The 16,084-nt window shown below is 35.1% G+C and overlaps 1 protein-coding gene across 4 annotated transcripts in view; it reads right to left on the bottom strand.

Moving 5' to 3' along the window:
* Positions 1-494: 494 nt before the first annotated feature.
* Positions 495-16,084, bottom strand: part of LOC149555158 (steroid 5-alpha-reductase DET2-like) — a 59,693-nt gene continuing 44,103 nt past the window's right edge. For all 4 annotated transcript variants that reach the window (XM_089829197.1, XM_089829196.1, XM_089829198.1 and 1 more), the window contains one exon: positions 495-1,112. In XM_089829197.1, coding sequence (XP_089685323.1) covers positions 768-1,112 — 345 coding nt within the window. In that variant the 3' untranslated portion in view covers positions 495-767. The remainder of the gene's footprint in view (positions 1,113-16,084) is intronic.

The raw sequence follows: 16,084 nt of genomic DNA, 5'->3' as shown, positions 1-16,084 counted from the left end.
ATAGATTTCATCTATGCTTTATTAATTTAGTCAAAATTTGAGCAAGAGGGTTCTAAAAGGATTTTGATTGTACCATAGATATGCAACAAGTGTATGATAGCCAAAGTTTTATTTATCACGAAAAGGTTTTTATTAAACTTGTCTTCTTTAACTATTCATCGCTAAAAGAGAGATCAACAACATTGAAGAAAGTATAAACATTTTGTATTATCATAACCATTCTATCATTAACAATCTCAAACAAAGCATATAGTTTTCCCCACAATTGAAAGGAAACAAATCATCAAAATATAACCAAGATCTTGTTTTTTGTTGTTCTTTTTACTGCATGCCACCATTCTTAGGTTTATCATAGAATTTTATTGGGTGGGTTCTTTGTGAATATTGGCATATGACCTTTTTCTTTGTGAATGCTATTGTTCTTTAGGTCTTATACATGGCCAATGCATCTCCTTCTGAATTAGATAAATTGTATGTTCAAAGACACTATAATATAAGACAACTATTTTATTACTCAAAATATTCTCCCTACTTTTAATATTGTATACATTTATATATTTTTATCAGCCTAACCATTACACTTCATAGGAGTGCAATTGCTATTTAGTATTAAACATGGAATGACAATGACAATGTAAGGAATGAAAAATGATATGTTAAATTTAAAGAAAAATAATATTTCAGCCAAATTACAAGATTCAGAATATGAAAGGAAAAAGCGCTTTCCTTTTCTTGGCGAAGTTATCCATTGTCTCATGGCAAGGCTTCTACCTGCCAAGTACAACACTGTCCAACACAGAAACCCAGCTGTAGAGAGGCTGAGAGATGACGGCCAATCCCATCCAATCGACAATCTCAAATAGATAATGTGGGCAGACCACCAAATCAAACAAACCTCCACTGGGAATTACATACCCTCTTTTCCCATCCTTTCTGAGCCTTGACAAGAGATAATGGTGATAAAAGTTTCCCCCAATTCCAATTTCAAGTTGCAAGCCCTCTGACATCTGCTGGGCGTAAAAAAGATTAACAGTTTGAAAGAAATGTGTAACTGAAATCAATAAAGCGGCCTGCATGGTCATATCACCAGAGTAACGGTGTAGAAATAAGACCTGCAAAATCCATGATATTATATATACATTGATTTTTAGCACATGGTAGAAGCAAAATTATATGTTAAAACAAAACCCAAAATTGAGAAAAACTGAATTTTAAGCACAAAACCAATATTTCTACTGCCATAGAACTCTCAATATTTAGGATTTTTCAGGGAAGATGACGAGTTTGAAGCAGCCCATTTCCAGTGAGGTACAGTCCATAATGATATTAATGTCTATCTATATTTCTATAAGGATGCCCACACAAAATACACCTTTGACCAAAATTAAGAAAATTGTAAAATAGATATATTTTCAAATTTCTAACATTTTTTCTTTACCATTTCCAATTTTGTAAACAAAAATAATAATAAAATTGTAAAACAAATACTGAATTTTTTTGAGATTGAAAAACAAGAAATATTTGAGTTTTGATACATTCTCTTGGAAGATAACTGGTGTCTTTCTGTTAATGCTATCAGATTTCTAAGATCCATGCAATACAGTTATGTTCTTCTGATTTAAATTATGTATAGTTTTTGTTATAAGGTTTGGAATACACTCTATAATACATCATCAGAATATACAAGAGAACATAATTTATATATATATATATATATGAAAAAACTATATGCAAGGGTGAGCAAATGTGGGCCTGTTGATCCAATGTTTTCCAGTTTGGAAATCAAAAACAGCGATGAAGCTGCCGAGGATGGACCATAGCAAATAAGCATGCCATTTCTACTGGATATCTTTTTTGGCTTCTTTTACTTCTCTTGTCTGAGCAAATTTGGAGTATGTGAGATTGGTACCTCTGACCTCCGAGATCGCAACATTAAATGCGGCAATAAGAGTAATGATTCCAGTAGCTTTGAGATATAGAGATGGAGGGCTTTGGAAGAAGATTTGTTGCAGCACATGCGCCATGGCTTTGAATGAGATTTGGGTTACTTCACAGGGGTACTATTTGTCAATGTAAGTAGTTTGTCAGATTTGGATAGAACACATGGTATAAACTTTTGAAGAGGTTAAGTCACTTGTACACATTGAAGTTTTGGTTAGTACATCATTTATATGGTAATTGTTTTTTCTTCTATTGGGTCATTTTATTGGAAATTAATGTTCTAACAATTAATTAGAGAGTTAGAAAATGAATCAAACTAGATTATACATGTATTTGAGTTAGTTGTCAATAATAGAAGTTGGTTGTCAATCACAATTAGTTTCTTGTCAATTGTTTTACGGTGTTGTCATTTGTATTAGCATAATTATAGGATCCTAATGAAGTCATGTGACTAAATATTTTTAATTAGTATTATCAATTATTAATAACAAGCTTCATGTTTAGTCTCTTTGTTTTTTAATCTTTTGTTCTATTTTTCAAGTACACTTGTGCACCACTATTCGTGATTTATGAACCACTATTGGAGATTTGTGAAACACTAGACATTTTCTGAACCACTAGGTGATTGAATGAAAAATTATTGGTACGATGGGATCAAGTATCATGTACAATTTTTGGGGCCCTTTCATTCATAATGTCTTCTATAGATTGCCTATTATTGCCGAGAACTTGTGACATTAGTTTTAAGCAATTAAGTTGCATACAAGAACAACAAGAAATAGAAATTATGATCTTTTTTTTTATGTTGTTTGGCACCTAACTAAGGCAAAGTTGGCTAAACCCACTAGTAGGTTTCTTCCCCTAATAACAATAAAAATGCCAAATTTCAATGATATGGAGATTTAATGTGGTTCATTCAATAAGGATTATATTTATAGAGAAATATTTTTGTCTTTGTTTTTTATTAAAGAAAACAAGTTTTGAAGGATGTATCAAACCCTATACGGATCAAATAATTTTCAATGAAGCCAAAACAAAAAATACAACATTCCTAAGGTGAAACAGGTCACCCACCAGAAACAAGGTGCAGAGGGTGGCCTCACAAATAACACATGGACTACTACCACCTAAATAGGTTTTGAACAGGATCCTAAAATCATATGGTTGCAAAAGAAGACAATTAGTCCTTAACCATGTCAAACCACAAAGAAACAACATGCTAATAGGGTTAGGAGAACCAAACAAAAAGGGACAACCTCAAAAAGAACAGGCGAGCAATAGGTTAAGAAAATCCAGCCTCAAGATTTACATTTCGGTCCTGTCTTTTGAGAACATAAAGACATATCAAACAATGGAATGGAGGGCTTGACCTTTTTCCCTTTTACTATTTTCCATCCATCCTCCACCATCCCAATAGCCTTCTACCATGCAAAGTCATCCACTCCATAACCAGTGCCCAAAACCCTCATAGCAGGAGAAGAAATACCACCACCACACGAAATCTAGACCACACTACTAGGATGGACAACAGCTCCATCCTGAGACAAAGCCATAAGAGGGGCAACATTTGAATCAATAGTTGATGCCTCCGAAGGAGTGACATCTGTATTGGTCACCGTCATAGGGGTAACATTTAAATCATTAGCAACAACAACAGAATCCACCACCAAAGAGTCCTAAGAAGAATCAACGAACCCAACCCCAATAGAGAAAGCTTTCTGAACCATGTAGTGATCATTTGAAACCCCCATCCACCAAGAAAGTGATTTCTTTGATCTACCCTTTCAGCAGGGCAACGCGCAGCAAGGTGGCTGATCTTATGGAATTTCCTACATCTCAAGGGAATACCCTCATGATCAAGAAGTTGAATCCAAGAGCCATTAGGAGAGGCCAACTTAATCATTTATGAGAGCCCCTTGGAGATGTTTATCTGCACTGGAATGCGAGCATACATCATTGGAAACACATTGGATGATGCGGTATCAATTAGCAAAAAATCTTCGAGGGCCTCACCCACAGCCTCTAGGATAGAATCTAGCCATAAGTGAAAGGGAAGAATAGGAGACCTTACCCACAAAGGAATCTTATCAAAGGATTAAATCGACATGTCAAAATCTACATACCAAGGTTTGGCCATCAAGGGGAACCTCTCCTCCCAAGAGAAACCACGGCACAAGATGACATTTCTATCTTTAGTAGTAGCAAATTTCACAATGAAAAAGCCCCTTGCCACAAGGCAAATTTGGACTAAATCCGAAATGATAGGCTCCAAATATGTGGAAATCCAAGCATGCACATCCAACAAAGAGGGCCAAAAACCCTTAAAACGAAAAATAGCAGCTATAGAGGAGAATTCCACCACATAAGTGGAAATCTCATCAACAATACCATACTCTAGATTGATCATAATTAGGTTACTTATAGCAATAGGCACAGTAGTACGGGGCCTCGAATGCATAGCCTGACTACCAAGACCAGCCTCATAGGTAGCCACATCAGCATAAGAAATGGTTAATCTACCCACAACACTAGGGTGATGGAGAGCCACCCCAATAGGAACCATAGGAGAAGCCCCAGCTTGAAACATAGTAGAGAGACCGCCCATCGCCATGGGAAAAGGATGAAACCCTACCCCAATGGCCACCTAAGAAAGGGTGGGAGAAGACTGGTGAACACACCCAACAAGGGCATCTCCGTCAAAGGAAGAAGTGGGAGTGGACAAAGTGGGAACAGACGCGGGAGGCATCGTGAGAAAGTTTTTATATTTTTATTTTTGTTATTTAGCAAAAATGAATCAAATTTTGTACATTATATCACTTATCAAATATTTTGGACTATCACATCCCACAATCACTTATTTATGGAACTCTTTTAAAAAATTTACAAAGTTGGGTTTACGTGCCAAACCACATCTCATGATCTTTATATTTTAAGCCAATAACATGATTGCTCGTCATATACCATTAATATAATATTAAGAGATTGAAATGGCTTCATGCACCAAAAAAATAATTTGGAATTACATGGACTAAGAAAGTGATGAATATTGTTATTGTGTTTGAACATTTGTTTGTAAGAATGAACTAGAACCTAATATGACTAATTGAGTTGACTAAGACAACATAAATAATACACTATTTGGCTTACATGATTATGATCTAAAGAAATGATAGGTATATATTAAAAATGAATAAATGTGGGTTTCATTATATTTTCACACAAGAGGTATTGATTGGGGGAGGCATAATCTTGAGGAGATTCATTACAACTATGTTGCTTAATCATTGGATCTTATGACCACCCTTAAACATCACACATTAAGGAAAAATTAAGCTCACAAAAAGTAAGTCAACCTTGATTTTTTAACACTCTTAGCCTAGGAGTCAAGTCTTAGTGTGATGTTTAAGTCATTCGTGACCTTACTAGATTAATTTCACCCTACTTCTTGATGTCCTAAAGCATTAACCCATTTACCAATAACACGGGGTAGGGTTTGACATGGAATTTTATGATAAATAATCAATTAAATATGGGCATGTTAACATTCAAGAATGACTCCTAGTTTTCATTAGATTTGTGCTCAATATAAGTGTTAAATAAGGAAACATGTTACCATTAGGCATATTTTTATTTATTAAAATGCTAACACATCATCTCATGTAGGTTACTCCCTATGGTTGGCTTGTCCACTTTTCTCAAAAGGTCTTGGTGAGGGTAATTTTTCTACTTCAACCTTTTGCAAGTTGACAATTACAAAGTCATTTTTGCATTAGTTGGCTATGCCAGAAACAAAAGGCATGTGACAAGGCTTATAAAATTTTAAATTTTAATTTAATTATTAAGTTTAAATTAAAAGTCTTGTCATACACCCAGTCTTGACAATTTAACAAAAGGCATATACATTATCAAGGCAACATACTCCAAGCCACCAATTCTATGAGAGCTAAGTATGAGCTATTGCAGGTTACATTGTTAAATAAAAAGTAAATGGTTGGTATAAGTTGGAAAGGGGTTAGAGTGACTTTCTAATTTTTTGTTCATGTCTTTTGGGTGTCTTCACATAGTTTTTATGTATTTCTAGCCTTTTACCTTTGAAAAGTCCTTGCACACTTTGAATATATCATACTAGTTACTATGAGTCTATGGTTTGTCATTTTGGAAAGCTCTTTAAACTTATACAAAGTACAATTTTCTATTGCATGTTGCACACTAATTTGAATGGGTTGTAGTAGTTTTATTAGTCGATGCTTTGTAGAAGCTCCATGTAACTTACACCAAGTAAAACTTTCTATCACTTGTGGTATAGTACATAGATTTGTGGTAATTTATGTAATTGTTTGTTCCACATTAATCACTTGTGGTATAGTACATAGATTTGTGGTAATTTATGTAATTGTTTGTTCCACAGTACTAGGGTTATTTATTATGATACAAAATTGATAATTCTTGTGTGTGATTTTTTTAGTAATAATTAATGTAACTTGATTATATTTTCAAAAAGATAAAGCTTTCTCTATAATAGGAAGACTTTCATCTTTCTCTAAACTATAGCCCTAGGTGGATTACATTAGTTTCTGAATTTATGCTAATGGAAAATGGTATTAACCATTTGATTCAATTCAATATCTATCTTCTTACGTTGTTCATTTTATTCTCTTGTATCTACATGAGCCACCCTATTTTCTTTGTCTTTCACATTCCTAGAATGATTGATAATGTACAACTATCAGTCATATCCTTGCACCTATTCTTAGTAATTAGTTCTCCAGAAATATACAGAGGGATAGTAGTAATGACCATTACATATGTATACAATGCATTTAAGCATTAATAAATCAAAAGAATGAAGTATGATCATACAAATAGTACAAGAAAATTATATAGATAATGATCATATAAATAATATAAGAGAAGTGTGTGTGTAATGAAAATTTAACTCTAAAAATTACATCTCTCTCTCTCTCTCTCTCTCTCACACACACACACACACACACACACGCACGCACACACACACACACACACACACACACACACACACAACCTTCTCTCTATCTCTAACCCGTAATCCCTGGTCTTCTTCCTGTCCAACTTAAATAACCTCATCTCTCCAAACCTTAACGTCCTCTCTCTTCCTCTCTCTAACTCCTAAACCCCATCTCTCTAAATCCTAAGCCTCTCTCTAACCCATTAATCCTAAACCTCTCTCTCTCTCTCTCTCACACACACACACACACACACACACACAAACCTTCTCTCTATCTCTAACCCCATCATACCTAAACTTCTCTCTCTCTAACTTAAATAACCTCATCTCTCTTAAACTTAACCTCCTCTCTCTTTGTCTCTCTAACTCCTAAACCCCATCTCTTTAAACCCTAAACCTCTCTCTAACCCCACAATCCCTAAGCTTCTCTCTCTCTCTCTCTCTCTCTCTCTCTCTCTCTCTCTCTCTCTCTCTCTCTCTTTCTCTCTCTCTCTCTCACACACACACACACACACACACACACACACCTTCTCTCTATCTCTAACCCCATCATCCCTAAACTTCTCTCTCTCTAACTTAAATAACCTCATCTCTCTTAAACTTAACCTCCTCTCTCTTTGTCTCTCTAACTCCTAAACCCCATCTCTTTAAACCCTAAACCTCTCTCTAACCCCACAATCCCTAAGCTTCTCTCTCTCTCTCTCTCTCTCTCTCTCTCTCTCTCTCTCTCTCTCTCTCTCTCTCTCTCTCTCTCTCTCACACACACACACACACACACACACACACACACAACTTCATCTCTCAAAACCCTAACTTCCTCTCTCTCTCTCTCTAACTTTTAACCCTCTCTCTCTCTCTCATTATCCCTAAAATTCTCTCTTTCTAATGTACATAACCTCATCTCTCTCTCTCTCTCTCTCTCTCTCTCTCTCTCTCTCTCTCTCTCTCATAACCTCATCTCTCCCAACCCTAACCTCCAATCTCTCTCTCTCTCTAACATATAGTTCCTCTCTCTAACTCCTAAACCCCATCTCTCTAAACCCTAAACCTCTCTCTAATCTCTTAACCTCTCTCTAACCTTGTATCTCTAATCATGATTAGATTTTCAAGTATGACTAGGCTGATTTTTATTTTTTGTTATCTAAATTTTATTTGTACCCATTACTGAAATCAAAATGTAATGTAGTTAACATTTCTTTATAATATGTTGTATAGTAAGTTTCTTTAGCAAGATTCATTTAGTGTGTTTTGATTAAATTAGTTTTTAAATAATGTGTATATGTATATATATGTGCATGTGCAGATCTCTATTGTCACCTATCTTTTTTTCTTTGTTTATATATTTCATCATTGTAGCATTTGGCGGTAGTGATTTTGGAGAGTTCAGTGTACATGGTTGTCCCCCTAGTGGATCATTATGTAGATCCACTAATAGTACCTAGGATAGGCAGATACTTTTCATTGAGACTCTTCAACACTTATCGAACACACTTGATGCTATTGATCAGAGCTTACAGGCTTCATCTACCCTACAACATAGGAATAAGATGATTGTGATTAGAGATAAGTTGATCAATATGATGTACACTGTCTAGGGTTGTAACCCTTATGATAGTCTAAGTTGGACACATTTTATAATGCTCTATCCCACAGTGTCAGTGGTGGTTTGAGGTGGAGAGAGGTAGATGAGATGGTGTTAGTAGAGAGTGTGAAGAGAACATTCTTGTTGACCTTATGGCAAAGACATATTGTCAATTAGTGCTAAAACACTTACTCATTATGAGAAGATAGAAGTGACTGAGCTACCAAACATAAGTGTGTTAATTGTGCTCATATGAACCAAGTTAATAGTGTCAACTGAGTTGATAGTATCTACCAAGCTCTAGTATAAACTGAGCCAATCTACCATTCTTATTTTAGAATAAGAACTGAGCAGGCAAAGAAGTGTGAACCGAGCCAAATGATTTTATCGAGTGATCTATATGAATCGAGCATCTAGTATCAACTGAGTGCCAAAGTTAGCCAAGTTAATAGTGTTTCCCAAGCGTCTGTAGTATCACCGGAGTCTCAGCACTAAGCCAACTTGGTAATTATTTTTTAAACTATTCAAGAGCTATTATAGCCAACTTGTTAATGGAAATATTTTGGATGGATATAAATATAAGTTACTTTGTTTGTCAAAAGAAGAAGTGTGAATTGAAGAACATTGCATAGAAGCAAATATGAAAAAATTGAGTAAATAGAAGGCTACAAGAAGTATACAAGAAAGGCAGAGTCTCATCTATGAAAATCACGTGATCAATTTTCATCAAATGTTCTTATTCAAAAAATTAAGTTACACAACAAAGATCAATTCACTAATTCATCCTAATAGGTGCATCAGTCAAATCCTTTAACAAGGTTGGACCTAATAGTCCTTTGCAAAAAATCTCAACATAATACATCATTAATTGTATTGTATAAATCCTTTCACAAGGTGGACCTAACAGTCATTCTTACTCTTAACCAAGTAGATCACCAAAAGTGATCAATTGTAAGCCCTAATAGGCCAACTTTATTACTGTAGTATGTGAAGCATTGTAGGTGTCATCCCCACCCTAGTTTTACCTTCTACTTAGAGGGTTTCTAGGTTACCAATTCTTCTATTAAAGTGTTATGGTGTTTTTACTTTACTGCTTTATGTTTTATGCATACAAGTAGATTAGATAATATAATAAAGTGGATTAAGATAAAGAAGTTTTAAGTGGTTCCTAATTCAGCCCCCCTCTCAGTCACTTGATCAGCATTACATTTCCAACAGTTGGTATTAGAGAAAGGTTCTCTTATCATAAGTTTAGTAGCTTGAGAGCAAAGATATATACAAAGAAGAAAGAATTGAAGATATTTGCAAAGAAATTAGTTTAGATGAAGTAGATGTAGCTATAGAAGATCTACTTGGGAGGGACCTCATTCTGCAAGAAGTTAGAAAATTGAAAAGAGAACAAGAGATTCATTCAATTAGGATATGTGAAGTTATGGAAAAAAAGAACAAAGTTGGAAGTGATAAAGATATGGTAGATGAAGATAAAAGATTACTCAACACCATACTAGAAGAAAAGGACAATGAAATCCACTAGCTTTACTAAATCAGGCAGATATGATAAATCAATTAAATAGTGCAAATCAAGAAGTTGTCGATCTAAGGACAAAAAATGATAGACTCATAAATGATCTTAGAGCAGAAAAAGAAACCAATGAAAGAATGATGAGATCACATGAAAGAATGGATCAATTGGTTGATCTATCTCAGAAAAGACACAAAGGGAAAGCAGCATTGGGCTACACTGAACAAGGAGAATCATCACAGCAAGAAGCTCAAAACAACAAAAGACCTACATGTAATCATTGTGGAAAGTTAGGGCATACATCAAACAAATGTTGGAGCAATGCAAAGTCAAAGTTAAATGGTAAATGGTATACTTGTAACAAGCATGGACACAGAGCAAGTGAATGCACAAAGAAGATTAAGTTTGAAGGAAAATGCTTCACATGTAACAAACAAGGTCATAAATCTTCAAAGTGCAGAGCCGAGAAATTAAAACCTACTAAACAACTTGCTAAAGCTATCTTTGGTTGGAATTACAACACATGGTACATATGTTATTTATGTGGTGAATATGGACACATTGGAGCTAACTGTATGAGGACTCAGTTCATAAAAAGGAATCCTACCAAAAGATGCTATGTATGCAAAGAACTTGATCATCTAGCAAAGAACTATATGAACCAAGCTATAGTTGAAGATGAAAAGAAAACAAAAGATGATAAAATCAAGACTCAAATGAAGCAGCAATGGGTGAGGAAATATCTAGAGAGCTCAGACCAAAACAATGAAGTTATTGACACCCAAGGTAATGAGTGGGGTGATCCGATCACCTCTATATAAGCATACAAGAAGACCACTGGAGCTGTGAACAAAATCATATTCTACATCAGTTCCAATCTTTTGAGATAGGTTCCAAACCTCTACGAGCTAAGTTAAAGATTCTAAGAAATTCCAAGGCCGCAGGATCTCAAACTTAGCCAATTTTTAGGAGTCAGCTTTTGTCTTTCAGCATGGTGTTCAATAGTTGAGTTGTGCTTCCTTTGCATCTTGACGTATGTGGGATCATGGTTGGCCTCTTCTGTTTTCTAGTTAATGTTTTGGTCTGTGGTGATGCTTGGAGATCTTTGGTTTTTGGTTGTAGGTTAGTCTTTGATGGCAATCTCCTTAGTCCATGTATGATGGTTGTCTTGTGTTTTTATACTTGTTTTAAAAAAAAAAAATCATTTGGCTTTTATCTATCGTTGTTCGAAGGATTTTCAAGGGGGGCATTACATCTATAATAGATGCACTAGGACAAATGGAAGAATCATGTCAAGTCTTGGTTATAATTGAGTTGTCAGTCTTTATCTAGTTACACTTAAAGTTTAACCGAGCAAGGTCAGACTCAACTGAGTGCAGTCACCTAGTCTTAACCGAGCTTCATGGTGCAATCGAGTTTGAAGACTTAACCAAGCATTCTTCACCTACATAAGTACAAAGCATTAATGAGGCCCTCAAAATTGAAAATCTAATAAAAGAAGAAATCAAAGGTTTATTTCTTTACCATGAATTTAGAGATCTAAAAGAGTATAGCATTTTTCGAGCCCCCGAGCGATTTAGAGAAAATTTGTTGTTGAAGAAAAGTTGCAAGCGAAGTTATCATCTAAAGTTATTCATCAACCAAGTGATATGGAAGCTTCATCCAACACAAAGGTCTATAAGGATTCTAAGATGTTGGTCAAAAATGTAATGCAAAGCACCCAAGTTCAAACTATATCTTGCAATTGCTAAAGAGAAGGATCCACAAGGAGTACACTCAACCATTCCTCCCAAGGTAATCCCCATTCATGATGTAAGGTCATTTTATCATTGTTCAATTCAAGAATTGGGTAATTTCAAGCTAGATCAAGCATACAATGCATTGTGTGAGAATGAAGTGTTGAAACCAAAATACAAGCATCTGGAAGTTAAGGGTTTGACCGACATCCTTCATATATAGAGGAACTTTCGAATTAAGTGGATCAAGTTTGTATTGAGTCGAGTCCATGACATGACCTTCTAGCTTGAGAAACTAGTTCCAATCACCAAGAAGATGATACATTGAATCACTGGTTACCCAATGATGGAGAAGTCCAAAGCAACCAAAACCCTAGGATGTGCAAAATTGGCGAAGCTAACCCTAGTTGAATGGGACAATAGAGGCATGAAGTTGAATAACATGACTGACATGGAAATGAAGTTCCATAGCTCATGATATTTATAGTACAAGCCGACCCAACAATGTGCCTTGTGAAGCAATTGACCTGGCATATAAAGTTGTGAAGAAGAACCTGTCACTTTGCCTCGTCAAGCTTCAAAGCACTTAGTTGAGAAAGAACATGGAGAGCATCTGATCTTCAAGAACAATTCATGTAAATTTGGCTCTCTTCTTATGTGTTTATTTTTCTATGTTGAAAAATTCTTTCCATCAAAAGGACCTGTATATCAATAATTTCATAGATGAAATGGGTGAGAATTTTGAAGGCATCATGCATGCATATTTTGAGAACTTATAAGAGAAGATGAAAAGTAGGTTTAGGATCCCTAAACAGTTGGTTGAATATTATGAGCAAGATATCTATTTCTCGGTTGACTATGATATAGTGCATATTGAGGTAGTCAGACCTAGGATCGCATGGGTGAAACCTCTAGCATATGAGTTGAATAGTGATGAAACTAGATAGATCATTAATGTTCTCATAAATGAACCTATAGATCCTAAATCTACCTATTTTGTAACTTATGAGGAAGCAAAAACTAGAATCTCACTTGAGATTTAGATTCCTCAAATCTTGAAGAGAGGAAAGAAAAGGTTAAAAAAACTTGAGAAGAAAATTTCCAAATTTGATTCCCCTATCATGTTTACTGAGGGTAAAGATGATGATGTAGAAGAGGAAGAAGAAGAAAAAGGTGATCATGAAGAAGAAGTAGAGGAACCTCCAAAGAAGAAGGAAAAGACTCCATTAAGGAAATCAACAACATATTCAACTCCTATGATCACTACCACCAAGCCTAGGAAGCCAAGTAATAAATTGAGGCTTGAGGATGATGATGATGAAGATGAAGATAATGCTCCAATCATCTCTCTAAAAAGTCCCCCACCTACCTTTGAACAAGGATTGAAAGCATTAAGGGAAGGTAGTGGCATGACAAACTTCAAATTCCTCAAATATGAAACTAGAGGAGGGCAGAGGTAAATTGAAGATGCATTGGTTGAGAAAATGGCCAAATGGAAATATGACCCCACTGAACTCAAAGAGAAAGCTCTTGAAACCCTACTAAAGGTTATCTCTCACCATTGGGCAAATGTAATCAAGACAAAGGGCATTAGAGAACAAACTCTAAGGAAAATAATGGCAAATCTCTTTGAGAAGGAAATAAAGGAGGCAATGTCTAAATATGAAAGCACACAGACTCCTAGATTTAAAGCTTTTCAAATTTCGTCAAATAAAATAGAGAATGTTGTACAATCCACATCCAATATGTGAAAAAACATTTTTGATATTGAAGAAGAGGGAGATCTACTAGAGGTTTGGACTATTGAAGAGTATGATCCTGAAAAAATTGCAGTAGCGATCATGGCATCTCTCCCAACCACTCCTCCTAAGTCAACACCCGAGCTATAGCCTACTGAGTTGAACCCAATTCAACAAAGCAGTGAAGTGAAGATTATTACATCTTTACCAAGTTCCTCTCTAGTAACTAAGCAATAGGCTCCTAGGGTATTAACTGAACATCAGCTAAGGAAGGATTGGTTATCAAAGGAAAGGAAGTCATACCTTCATCAGGGGCCAAGGACAAAGAAAAATAAGAGATCATTAATGATATTCATCTTGATGAAGAGATTGTGATTCCAAATTGGGACCAATCTAATCTATCTGCCGAGAAAATGGACATATTGGGAGAATTATGAAAGAAAAGAGCCAAGCAGCAGATGCTAAGGGTAGAAAGGGACATAAGCAAAGTCCTTGAGGATATCAAAGAAATATTTTTCGATGCACCATCTATAGAGGTAAACGATAAAAGTTCCTATCATTGAACAACTAGTTGAAATTGTGCATAAGTTCAATGAATATGCAGATGGTCAGGACAAACTTCTTGAGAAGGCTGAAAGGAAGTTTGAAAATAAAGTGCTAGAAAATGTAGCAAATAAAATAACTATTGATCAAATAGAATTTGCCTACTTTAATTTCTGCATTAGAAAATGTTGTTAATAATGTTATATCTTTATTTGTAAAGTTAAGTGATACAACAAACTTCACCAAGGAAATCAAGGATACACTGAATAAGATTGGTATGGTATTGATGGCTAGTGCCGATAAGTTGGCACTCAACCCGAGTTCTAGTTCAAGTCATTTTACAAAAGTCAAATTTTTGACAGATCTTCAAGCATAACTATTAAGAGAAGAGGCCAGAATATGAGAAACCTTAGTAGACATTCAGGGTATGATGCTTCCCCATATGGATATTATGCAAAAGAGAATGGATCATGCAAAGATACTAGTTAAGGACACAAACCTTTCAGTGGCATAACACGTGTTGAAGTTATCAACCTTGCTTCAGATAGATTTGCACATATTAAAGGTATTGTAACTAACTAGGATAAGACTATGTCTTTGATTTTGAAGGTTCATTATGATTTCCTCTCTCACTTTGGCATAACCTTTTAAATTTTTGGCATTTGTAACAAAAACAAGGGGGAAAATATATGTATATAAGAGAAAATATGTACAACATAAAGATATGTTAAAAGCAAATAAACAAATACAATTTTGAAAAATCAAAAACAGAAAATTGTAACCGAGTTACAAAGTTTTCAGTTCAAACCAAGTTGCAAAATAGAGAACACACAAAGGGGAGTTTGATTGAAGGATTTTGATTTTAGATTTTGTGCATGATAAGTGTTTTGGTCACTAATGACAAAGAGGGAGATTGTTGACCTTATGACAAAGACATATTGTCAATTAGTGCTAAAACAATTAGTCATCATAAGAAGACAATAGTGACCACGCTACCAGACAGAAGTGTGTTAACTGAGCTCATGTATTAACCAAGTTAATAGTGTCAACTGAGTTGACCGTATCTACTAAGCTCTAGTGTAAACCGAGTCAAACTAGCATTCTTATTTCAAAATGAGAACTAAGAAGGTAGACTAGTGTGAACCAAGCTAGCTAAGTTTGTCAAGTGATCAATATGAACTGAGCATCCAGTATCAATTGAGAGCCAGAGTTAGCCGAGTTGACAATGTTTCTTGAGTGTCTATAGTATCACCTGAGTAAGCTATTGGACCTGAGTCTCAACACTGAGTCGACTTGGTAATTATTTTTTAAACTATTGAAGTGTTATTGTAGCCAACTTGTTAATGCAATTATTTTGGATGGATATAAATATTAGTTACTTTTTTTGTTAAAAGAAGAAGTGTGAATTGAAGAACATTGCATAGAAGCGAATATTAAAGATTAGAGTAATTAAAAGGCTATAAGGAGTATACATGAAAGGAAGAAACGCATCTATCATAGTTAGGTGATCAGTTTTTCTCAAAGGATCTTATTTAGCAGATCAAGTTGTACAACGAAGATCAATCCATTGATTCCTCCTAACAAGTGCATCAATCAAATCCTTTGACAAGGTGGACTTAACAATCCTTTGCAAAAACTCCTAACAGAGTGCATACTTAATTGTATTGTATAAATCCTTTCACAAGGTGGACCTAATATTCCTTCTTACTCTTAACTGTGTAGATCACCACAAGTGACCAATTGTAAGCCCTAATAGACCAACTTTATTACTGAAATATTGTGGTGTCATCCCCACCCTAGTTTTACCTTCTACTTGGAGGGTTTATGGGTTACCAATTCTTGTGTTAAAGTGCTATGGTGTTGTTACTTTATTGTTTTATGTTCCATGCATGCAAGTATATTAGATAATATAATAAAGTAGATTAAGTGAAATAAGTTATAAGTAGATCCTGATTCATGCAAGTCTACGGATCAAGTGCACAGATACATGGCACGCTCACAATTTACACTACAAGTGGTCAAGATGGTCAGGATGGT

The sequence above is a fragment of the Cupressus sempervirens genome, chromosome 5, assembly GCF_028749045.1.
Source record: "Cupressus sempervirens isolate cs-2001-9-10 chromosome 5, ASM2874904v1, whole genome shotgun sequence".
In the NCBI taxonomy this organism is placed as follows: Eukaryota; Viridiplantae; Streptophyta; class Pinopsida; order Cupressales; family Cupressaceae; genus Cupressus; species Cupressus sempervirens.
Note: the sequence above shows the minus strand (reverse complement) of the source record. Positions and strands in the feature narration are given on the sequence as shown.